The following is a 12,099-nucleotide window of genomic DNA, read 5'->3' on the forward strand; positions in this document are numbered from 1 at the left end:
TCATTCCCTACCAGTCCAAAAAAGATTACAAAATAATGCCAGTATTAACCCACTGTATGCTACAATGTTCAAAGAAACACACATGTAAATATGATACACATTTGCATCAGTAAAGACAACAGACTCCAGCAAGATGTCTCTGACCTCCACATATAGTGAGACTGGAGGGTTGAAAACTTAGGCAAGACTAAATAACAAGACCCAGCAGGGGACAGGAAGTCCTGCAGGTAGGCTTAGGCACTGCTAGCGTGGAAATTTCCCCAGCAGCTTCCCACCTTGTTACACGACTGTGTGCAACTGCTGCCACCATGCGCTTCTGGAGGCAAGTTGGAAAAAGACTGATTCTGATTAGAAATGAAAGAAAATAGCTCTCGACTTTCTGTTCTCTAAGTAGGAGACCATTCAGTATGACAATTGAAAGCACAGGGAGAAAGCTAGTAAGACACATGGAAGTCAGTGAAATAAGTAGCTAGGGGCTGGAAAGACAACAGCTCAATGGTTAAGGGCACTGCTGCTCTTAGAGAGGATGAAAGTTGGGTTCTCAGCCCCACATTGGCCAGCTCACAACCACTACCTCTGATTCCAGCTGAAGGGGATCCCATGCCCTCTTCTAGTCATCTCTATAGGTACTCACATATACATAACAGACACACACAGACACCAGATACATACACACTCATACAGATACATAGACACTCACACACACACATATAATAGATACATATACAACAGATTCACAAACACACACACACACCTAACAAATACACACATAACAGATACATACACAACAGAAACACACACACACACACACACACACACACACACATCCCAGTTAGCAAACAGGGAAGAGTGCCAAGAGTCTACTGCCACAGATATTTGGGAAGCTAATAAAAGAGAATTGGTAGAAGCCAAGAGATTGAGTCTAGCTTGAGCAACATGGTAAGACTCCTTTATTTAAAAACAAAACAGAGAGCTGGGCGTGGTGGCACACGCCTTTAATCCCAGCACTTGGGAGGCAGAGGCAGGAGGATTTCTGAGTTCGACACCAGCCTGGTCTACAGAGTAAGTTCCAGGACAGCCGGGGTTACACAGAGAAACCCTGTCTCGAAAAAAACAAAACAAAAAAACAACAACATCAAAAAACAAAACAAAACAAAAAAATCCAGAACCTGCTAAGTTCTGGAAGAAAACAAAACAGATGAAAAGCGACCCATTCAAGTCTTCTCCCTAGGACCACAGTTCTTCTGCTTTCTGGCCAAGGGTTCTAATTTAATACAAAATCCTATTTAAAGAGTATGAACAGTGCAAAAGATACGATTATACAGTGTCTCCTGTAAGAATCAAACAGCCCCTCTTCCATTTTCCACCCTTGTGCAGAGAGACAAGCTGCGTGAGGCTGTGTGCTGGGCATGGAGGAGCATGCTGAACTGTATCTCTCCACCCGCAGAGTCCCACAGAAGAGTCCTAGCAGCCGCAATTTGCAGATGAGAAAGACGAGACACAAAAGAGTGAGCAAATGGTTTGACTCGTAAACACAGACAGAAAACAGCCCTGTGGCCCTGTGACACACGTGCCTCTAGCAGCACAGCTCACACCTGCACTAACAATCGGCAAGCTGTAAGGAGGGGAGACTGCACAGTGTGACCAGGGACAGAAGGTAAAACAGTGCTCTCTCTGGGGGCTGAGCAGAGAGACATGAGACTATGTCCTCTCCCCCACATTACCACTAAGCACTCCTGACCTTGAATACACACTGCTGGGTATGAATGGCACTGACAGCAGTGAGCTGAGGCTCTAATCCTTCAGTCTCAAAATCTCTTCAGTGAAGTGGCGCACACATTTAACCCCAGAACTCAGGAGGCAGGAGAAGGATTTCTCTGAGCTCAAGGCCAGCCTGGTCTACAGAGTGGCTTCTATGACAGCCAGGGCTACACAGAGAGACCCTGACTCAAAAAACAAACAAACAAAAAAACCCAAGTCAATCAACTTTGATATATTTTGAGCCATACATATTGTGTTAAAAAAAATAGAAAATAAAATATAAAAAAAACAGGGCCATCAAGATGGCCAGCCTGACAACCTGAGTTTGATTGATCCCCAGAACCCACATAAAGATAAAAGGAGAGGGCTAGGGAGTGGCTTATCGGTTAAGAGCACCAAGGACTGCTCTTCCGAAGGTCCTGAGTTCAAATGCCACCAAACACATGGTGGCTTACAACCATCTGTAATGGGATCCGATGACCTCTTCTGATGTGTCTGAAGACAGCTACATTGTATTTACATATAAAAGGAGAAAACTAACTCCCCAAAGTTGTCTTCTAACATCCACACATGAACAAAGGATTACAAGGATTACATGAACTACGGTATGCATGCATCTGCATTCACAGTATTCCCCAACTATTAATAAGTAAAAAAAGAAAAAAAATTAAAAGACCCTGTCTATTGCCTGAAGTGGACTGGGGCTAATGCCGCTTGTGTTATAATGTTAATTTTGATCTACAAAACTGCTACAATAGTGTCTGCACTGAAGACACTGAGGGACCCTGCCCCTGTTGGCTCTGATTGGTAAATAAAGATACCAGCAGCCAATGGCAGGGCAGGAAAGACAGAGGCAGGACTTTTAGGCTTGAGAGGAAGAAGCAGAATCACCACGAGAGGGGCATAGAATGGACCAGCCATGTAAGAATTGCGGTGAGTGGCCCTAGCCACTTCCCTGGTTAAGTCTGGAGTAGCAGACAAGAAATATAGATTTTAAAGGATGTTAACTCTGAATACCAGAGGGGAGTATTTGGTAGCCAAGGGAAGGATTAGAAGAACCCAGCTATTAAGCTAGTCAAGGCATATCGAAATTAACTGGTGTGTGTGTGCGATTCTCAATTCAGGTAGCTCTTGGGCAGGTGCACACATGCAACCCGTTGAGAGCACAGTGCAGGTTGACTACAGTTAAAATTGCCAGAACATGGTCACTTTCCTTAGATGAAAGGATAAAACATGAGTGAGCTTTATTTGTAGACTGGGCTGTAAGGAATCATCTCCTCTCTCTACTTGCTGCTCTTAAATATGCTGTCACAACCTTCCATAACTGTAACATTATCATCATTTGAATAATAGGATATTAATGTTTGTAAATGCCCAGTTCAAAGTGACCTTGCGTCCCTGACCAGGCTGACCAGGCTGGCACAGTCTTCCTTCTCGAAAGCAGAACACACAGCAGGAGATACTCCACACTCAGATCTATAGCCAAAGGGTAAACGAGTTCACTGCTAGCATTAAAGTAAAAATGTAAAGCCTACATCTTGCCACAACCACAATGATTCTTTTAGGGAGCAGGGCAGGAAGGCAGTGCTAAGTAGAGGAGGAACCCCTATTTTCATTAAGCTTCATAGGAAGTTGTCTTCAAGAGATGTCAGAATGCCGTGCAGACAGACAGACAGCTGTTCATAAGATACAAGGCAAAGGCCTGACTCTCCTTCTGTAGCTCAGTGACAGTGAAAGCAGAGCATATTTTTATCTCATTCCAGCCTTAAAGGGTTTGGCCAAAGTATCTTTTCTAAGTCTGTTTTTTTATGCATTGATTCAAATAGATCAAGGTTATAAAATAGACCATGTCCTGACCAGAGAGTCACGGAAACAAGCAGGACACTGCCACCCAACTCCCATTGCCATGCCTCAGTTTTCACACACACACACATGCACACACACACACATGCACATACATACGGACTTCACTGGCTGGAGGTATAGCTCAGTCATAAGGTTTAGCACACATGGGATACAGGGTTCCATCCCCATTGTCAGTGGGTACACACACATTCACATGCACACACACACAATTTTACATGGAAATATGAATTCATCTTTCGTTCAAGGTTTACCCCTTTCTTCTTTGTTAAAAATTCTATTTATAATTATTATTGTATGTGTGCATGCTGTGTATATGTGGGTACACATGTTACAGCATGCACGTGGAAGTCACAAAAACTCTGTAGAGTGAATTCTCCCACTCCACCTTTAATGGGTTCTAAGAATCAAACTCAGGTTGCCAGGCTTTTGTGCCAAGTGCCTTTACCTACTGAGCCATTCTGCCAACCTGCCTCAAACTTTACTTTTAAAACAGAAATCTGATGACAACAAAACACACAACTGTTTGTGATGTGTGAGGGCAGACTTCATGCCAGTATAGGAAATCTACATTTAGAGAAATGACTATAAAAATTAATTGTCTTGGAAGAGAGAGACAGAATAAGTAGACATTCAAGATCTTTCTCAGCTACACAGAAAGTCTGAGGACAGAGGCTACATGAGACCCTGTTTGAAAATAAAAATAAAAAAATAAGAGACTAATGAAATAAGTTGGCCTTCAGAAAAGTCCCTTTTATCCTCCTATGGTAATTGTAGTCTCTGAGGCTTACTACCCCTCCAATTGCTAACCTGGGCCTAGTCATGGAAGCTGCAAGCCTCCGAACAATCTTATCGAGACCTAGAATGTTTTCAGCTTCTGAGATTTACTGCTAAGTAAGCTCACCCTTTCTAGCGCTTTCTGAATTCTGGCTGGCTGGTCCAACTCAGCTGTTCAGGCTCAACCCTGCTGCTTGTGGACGTTGTACATCGTGGTGCGGAGCCTAGTGCGCACCACGATGTACAACGTCCACAAGCAGCTGCTTGTGGACTTGTACATCGGTCTTTCCCTGTGTCTAGTTTGTGCTCTCTCTACAACCTGTCTCTCTATAAACTGTCCTGGTAAAACTGCCTCCTTTCTCTGTACTGCCCCTTAAGTAGCTTCCCTTATGTCTCTTCTCTTGAAAGTTGGGCATATCCTATTTTGTCAGATCTTTCTCTGATTCATCATGTTGTCTGCTACTCAATTAGATATCACTTTCAAAAGTGGGTGTTTCTACAAACTAACTTTATCTTCATTGTTTGGGATTAAAGGTGTGTACTAAGGGTGTATCTATATTCCAGGAAGAGGGTTTAAGGTGTGTGCTAAACAATGAGCCACACCACAACTAGAAACAGTTTTTTCAGTAAATAATCCAATCTCAGAATTCACACTGTGATCAAATGTCCTGCAACAATAAAAGTTATATTTTTCTAAAATCATTCATTGATATAATATTGGGAGCCAATGTTTGATGTTTATAAACATGGTAACTTGAAAAATGACAAAACTAAAGTTTTAATATGATAGGTCAGACTTGCAAACAATGTGACTGCTAGGAAGGAAGATGATGTGGTCTAACCATCTTGTCCAACCCCAGAATAGCTGTAGCTATTTTGTTCCATGCCTGACAGCTGCTTCATACTGTTGCTGTAACATGCCTGCCAGTCACTGATAAAGAAAACTAACTTGAGTCAGAGCAGAGTCATGCTGATCTCAAATCCCATTAATGTTACGTTCTGTACATCCTGAAGCTTGTTAATCTTAAGGAATTCCACAAAGCTTTACATAGGACCCACCAAGTTAAAGGTCAATATGAACTGTTATGGCTTGAGTCAGAGGTGACCACCAGGCAGAAGCTCCTGCACCTGCATATGAGCTCACTGTGGTTTTGTGGGTGACACTGAAGAATGCTACTAATAAGGCAGAGTTATGATTATAATACCCATGCTCTGTTATCTCAATGTTCAAAACTTCCCCCGTTCACCACCTCTCTTACCTGCTCAGGACCAATCAGCTTTTAAAGGTCAGCTGATAATACTCTGTCTAGTAATGTAATACTGCTCCCCCTTGCCTTTTAAATGTTTGAACCTGGTTTTTCCTATAAAGTCTGCTTGCAGGACAGATGGTACCACAATTAAGTTATTTCTTTGTGGTCCTGGAGGTCTGCTCAGTATCTGGGAGTGCAAACCATAAACCATCCCTGTCTGACTGAGATCAATACTCCAGTGCTTTTGTGCAGCGACTCCTAAACCACAACACAAGAGATGTCAAAAGTAGCAGTGCATCAGGAGATATGACTGCACCAGCCCAAGATATTACAACACATAGTAGAAAAACCACAGTGTTGTCTCTTCAAAGCATTTACAAACAAGAAAAAATAGGCCAAAAGTCAATTTCTCAGTGAAAATTGTAGAAGGATTCTTGATCTTATCCCCTATTCAACTAATTTAGGTATGTATTTAGTTAGACTTTAGCCCCTCAAAAAGAAAAATCCTAAATGGACAGATGTTCTCTTGCTAAATGAAGCCTTATGTTTTTTGGTGGAGACAATTTCACACTGTAGCTTAGGTGGACCTAGAGCTTACTGTATAGTCCAGAGGTAGTCTTAGACTCTGTCTTCCAAGTACCAGGATTAGAGGCCTGAAATCCTGGAATGAGACTGCTGTACAGCATCTGGCGTATATTCATGCAGAAAAGCTCTTGATCAGGCTGTTCTGCTCTGTTGGGGACATGTGAGACTCAGAAGCTAAATGCAGTCACCCTCTAACCCAGTCGGTATCCACAACACCTGACTTTGTAAGTTGAATGTAATAGAGAGAGAACTTCTGCTTCAAATACTTGCAGGAACTAAACATTTCAATTTGAAAAATACTGTAGAACAGAGAATGAAATACCATGTCCATAAAAATGTAAGAGATGCTTGAAACTTCAATCATATGTATTGGCACCAGTGGCTTCCATGGTCTATGGCATGGATTTAAGAAGAATTACAAAGAAAAACACTGCTCTGAAATAAGAGGTTAATGCTAAGAAAATGATTTTTCACTCTTTTTTCCCCACTCTTAATGAACTGGCCAGACATCAAAGAAACTTGTGTTAGCACAACTCATTTTCCATGCCAAAAAACTTCAACTTAATTTCCAATAAACATCACACAATGCTCTCTTTTGAAAAGGTCATCAATATCATACATATTTCCTCTGAACTTCCAGATAAAATACCAACAAAAATAGAAAAAAAAAAAGGGGTACTGGAGAGACCACTCACCAGTTAAGAGAACTGGCTGCTTTTCCAGGACTCAGATTCAGTTGCCAGCACCTACATGGCAGCTCACAACTGTTTGTAATTCCAGTTACAAACAGCCGGGCAGTGGTGGCACACGCCTTTAATCCCAGCACTTGGGAGGCAGAGGCAGGTGGATTTCTGAGTTCAAGGTCAGCCTGGTCTACAAAGTGAGTTCCAGGACAGCCAGGGCTACACAGAGAAACCCTGTCTCAAAAAAACAAAAAACAAAACAAAACAAAACAAAACAAAACAAAAAACAGTTACAAACTCCGGTTACAGGGGATCTAACTCCTCCTTCTGGTCTCTGAAGGTACCAGAAGCACACATGGTGTTCAGATATAATGTAGGCAAAGCACTCACAGATAAGATTCCTAATGATAGGAGAAAGATAGTGAGAAAAAAGAAAATAAAGGAAGCCACATTATAATTCACAATAAAACTCACTAACTCAGGGAATACCACTATCAGGGAATATCACTATCAGGGAATATCTTACAGAGCCTGTAAGAATCTTGGTTTGGAAGTAGTAGTTGTCACTACAGCATACCAAATAAAGAACTGTAGACCTATAGGTAATATAGACACCCTAAGGAAACAATATCCTCCCCTGTAAAGCCATGATACAATGGAGCTGCTGCACATGATGTACAGAAGTGATGAAACTCCCAGCTCTGAAACAGCTGTTCACAATACCATGATAGATGTGCCTGTCTCATTCTGTTTGGCTCACACAGAATCTACTATCAACTCTGTCAGAGAGACTGAAGCCAAGAAAGCTGAGGGGTGTGGCACAGAGCTCAGGCACCACATCTATAACTTTAGTTTAGACCTTGCCAAACAAGCACAAACCACAGTAGGAAATAACAATCTTTGAGATTCTTGAAAAATGCTCTTAATTTAAGACTTCTTCAGAAATCGCAAGTACAAGTTTTTCCCTCGTTGGATGAAATAGACAGGAGAACACTAGCATGCATGAGACCATGGTTCAATCCCCTGCATACCACAAAAGGAAAAAGACGTAAACAGAGAGCCAATGAGCATGCAATTACAAGCATGGCTTCTTAGCTCAGCATCCTATTTATCTAACATCTCCTTAGAAATAACATGTAATCAGTTAATAAGGCAAATACGAATAAATAATAATGTCATGTGTAAAGTTTGATAGGAAGTGGATTTAACTAAAACACAAGCATCCTTTGAAGGATGCTTTAAATGCCAAAACCACTATCTTTTATTTTTGGAAAAGACCTATGCCATCAGAAATACTTTCTTTCCAAAAAGTCAACTTCTACTTTCAAAAAAATCTGAGAACTAAAGATGAGAAGTATTTAATTAAAATATACCCTGGATCCCTGTCCCCCAAGATATGGGTCTTGTCCACAGTGTGAGAACCAGGCTGCAACCTTCTGCTTACTTACTTGTTAAAAAAGGGTTCAATGAGCTTTGATCTGGCAGACACACACATTTTTGGAGGACTGAGTAAAGAACCTAGAGAAGAGAAGCAGGATATTACACACAGTACATGGTCAACGTGCAGAAGCTCGGACATGGTGGGTTACACTCAGAGAGGTAATGGTACTCTTGAAGGTCCACACATCTTACAACAGGAAGCAGGCAGTTGTCCCTTCCTGCGTGTCCCCGCCTCAACTCTTCTAGCTCCCCTCTCAACACCCTGCTGCTTCTATAAGGACGGCCAGACCCTAGGACCACAGTGGTGATACAGACTGCCATCCCTTCCCCACTTCCAGATGGAAGCCACATTCCAAACAATGACAACCTTAAATGAGCTCTCTGGGGGTCAAATAGGGTAACAGGTTCCTTCACGAGAAACACAGGTGCTTCCTCCCTCTGGCACTCTACAGTGTGAGGATATGTAAATGACAACTGTTAGAAAGTTGGTGTTCAGGTGCAGGCACCTCAATCCCGGGGTTCCAAGTCTCCTGCACCAGGAGAAACACGGATGAATCTGTTATCTAAGCCTGGTCTATCCACTCCATTTGACAGAAACATGTATCTCAGGTACCTAAGTAATTTGCCATGGAGATGAAGCAGAGCCCTGTGATGTAGGCATCGTACCCCGCCTCATGAAGCTGCTCAGAAGCTGTGTCGTAGCTTGGAAAGCCTTCCGCACTTTCTAAAGAGGAAACAAAGGAACGATCAATTTCTCCCAGAGCACTGCAAAATATGAAGCATGATGCCTGGCCAAATCCACACTGCAGTCTTGTGTATTGTATATGTGGCCTGAAGACACAAAGAGATCTGTCTTATTGCTCAGTTCTATTTTTATAATACGAGATAACAAAATCCCTAAAAATGGGAATTGCAGTTCAGACCAAAAAAAAAAAAAAAAAAAAGGCCTCAGTTTCCTTACCAAGATTCAGCTGTAGGCCTCTACAGCCACACTGACTGGAGCCATTTGCAATCTTATGCTTCCCATCCTGTGACAAGTCCTCCTTGCTACTCTTACCATACTTGTAGGACAAAGCAGAGACTAAGCAGGACTCCAAGCTGGGCACGGTGGCCACACCTAAAATTGATGTACGTGGGAAGCTGAGGCAAAAGAACCACAGCAAGTTTGAGACCAGCTTAGGCTAAATAGTGAGTTCTAGTCCAACCTCAGCTACAAAGTATGACTCTGTAAACAAAGTAAATAACAAACAGCAACGCTGAGAGGTCATGCGATGACTGTCAACCTCTTCCTCTGTCACTCACACAAATGTGACCCTGGACAAAGCACTGCACCCCTAAGCCCCCCAGTTGTCTAAAAATGAGATGATAATCCACCTTCCCTCGTAAGGCTTTTGGGGGAGGGCAGCAAAGGGCAGGGTCCTGGAACATGCCACATGCTCATAACCATCCTCCACCAGTGTCCCAAATAGTCCCAGAAAACAACACGTCCAACCAGATGCAGCAGGGCCCCCGGCTGGTCCAAACCTAGCAATTTATACAGACAAAAGCACATTCAACCCCAAAATGGATCAGAGCTTGCTGTTATGCTGTCTTTAGTCCATGGGGCTACTGTACTACAAAACCATTTATAAGTTAATTCTTAGTCACACATACAAGTGCTGAATGAATGTGAGAATAATCTGCTTTTCAGTAAATTCTGTACCAAAGAAATATGAAAATAATAGGACAGAATACAGCTCTGACTCATAAGTAATTATTTCCTAAAATCAAGTGGGAAATGAGTGTTAAAAAGGCCACTGTCAAGCCAGGCGTGGTGGTGCACGCCTTTAATCCCAGCACTCNGGAGGCAGAGGCAGGCGGATTTCTGAGTTCGAGGCCAGCCTGGTCTACAAAGTAAGTTCCAGGACAGCCAGGGCTACACAGAGGAACACCCCCCCCCCCAAAAAAAAGGCGAGTGCCTCGTCAGAAGCAAGAGCAGAAACTAGTGATGGAATGGCTGGGATCATTTATGCTTTTTTATGTAAGAATTCTTTAATTTCCTTACATACCAAATATTGGGCTTGACACTTGCTAAGAAAGAAAGCCTTTTAACAATGTAGTGCTTAAGTAAGACCCTAGACACCAACTGCTAAAGATATTATTCCCCAGAACAATTATCCCAGTACACAGTTACACACAGGGCATTGGTTTCCCTCCCTCTACCCAGTTCACATCGTAATTGGATTCTTGGGCCATTACCCAGAAGGGAAGCAATGCTACCCTACTACCCTGCATCATCAACTTCTGGACCATTAGTGCTGTGATCAGTGTCTTTGACCACAGCCCATAGGATGCTAACTGCAGGTCAGCAACTCAATGTGGGTAACAGGACTGAGGACACAGTGCCTCAACACAGGCTTTCCTCAGTGACATTGTTTAGCTCAGAGGACACAGGTATGCTCTCATCTAGGCAGCACGCCCAGTTTCTTAGGTTTTCTGAGACCCAAAATGTATTTTCATTGCATCTCCAATGATCAGTCACTGATCTTCAAATAATGCACCAGATAAAAGGATACATCAAGTTTTGGGACAATTCTAACCATTAGGAAATAAAAGCCTTAAAACTTTAATTGCCAAACATCACAGTTAAGTGACTACCATGAAACTCTTAACATGATGTGGATATAGCTGGACATGGAACTAGAATACCATCATTATTCAGAAAGCAGCCATCTAGCAAGGGCCTAGAAGTTAACCCAGCCAAAGTCCACAAATAACACATTACCATTTCCAAGACATTTCATATAACGTATTTGAATTTCCAAAGTTGAATATAACATATTAACATAGTAATTTCCAAAGTTTGATGGTTTTCATGTTCAATATTCTTACCAACTTTAGGAGGGTCAAAAGGTGTCTCTTTCAACCGCTTTTCCAACTCTGCAAGGGATGTGTTGTTAATGATATCCTGCAAAGCAGTAAGTGGAGAATTAGGACATGTCATCTCAGAGCAAGAGACTAAGGAGAGCCAATTTAGGGTATCCAGGTGGGAAATGCACGCCATACTGCCCTCTTGTGTCTCTTAAAAGAACAGAAGCCATTAGAACACATTTGTGAAAGGAACAAGTTCAAGGGTCACTACTGAAAGGTGATGAATGGAGAGACTTACAGTGTAAAGCCTATCAACTCAGGCAGTGCTGGTGCTCACCTGTAATCCCAGCTACCTGGGAGGCTGAGGCAGCAGGAGGAAGAGTTTAAAGCCAACCTCATTACAAAAGCAAAATTGTGGGGAAAAAAAACTGGCAGAGAGAAAAAAACTTCCATGTTTGCTGAGGGGTTGGGGATGTCAGTACTTTGACTGGCACTGCAAAAAAGCTACAGGCAGTTCCATTGCTGGTAGAGACACAGAACTAGAAAGCACTGTCTTAACGTATTGTTCAGGAGGCTTCAGAAAGTCCTTGACAAGAATGTAAACACATTAACTTAAATTATCCTTATTAGAATATACGTCCAAATATGCAAAATAAGAAGGCAGGCAGAGAAAGGACAAACTGTTTGCAGGTATGGCCTATTGAATAACATACATGACAAGCTGGGCAGTGGTTGAGCACATCTTTAATTCCAGCACTTGGGAGGCAGATGCAGGTGGATCTCTGAATTCAAGGCCAGCCTGATCTACAATGCAAATTCCAGGACAGCCAAGGCAGTTATTCAGAGAAACCGTGTGTGTGTGTGTGTGTGTGTGTGTGTGTGTGTGTGTG

General features: G+C 42.4%; 1 protein-coding gene across 1 annotated transcript in view; it reads right to left on the reverse strand.

Moving 5' to 3' along the window:
* Parn (poly(A)-specific ribonuclease) overlaps positions 1 to 12,099 on the reverse strand; it is a 129,997-nt gene that overhangs the window by 81,095 nt on the left and 36,803 nt on the right. The window contains exons 16-18 of the mRNA XM_021185317.1: positions 11,231 to 11,306; positions 8,973 to 9,083; positions 8,368 to 8,437 (exon numbers count right to left, since the gene is read on the reverse strand). Coding sequence (XP_021040976.1) covers positions 8,368 to 8,437; positions 8,973 to 9,083; positions 11,231 to 11,306 — 257 coding nt within the window. The remainder of the gene's footprint in view (positions 1 to 8,367; positions 8,438 to 8,972; positions 9,084 to 11,230; positions 11,307 to 12,099) is intronic.

This window comes from Mus caroli, chromosome 16, assembly GCF_900094665.2.
Source record: "Mus caroli chromosome 16, CAROLI_EIJ_v1.1, whole genome shotgun sequence".
Classification (NCBI taxonomy): domain Eukaryota; kingdom Metazoa; phylum Chordata; class Mammalia; order Rodentia; family Muridae; genus Mus; species Mus caroli.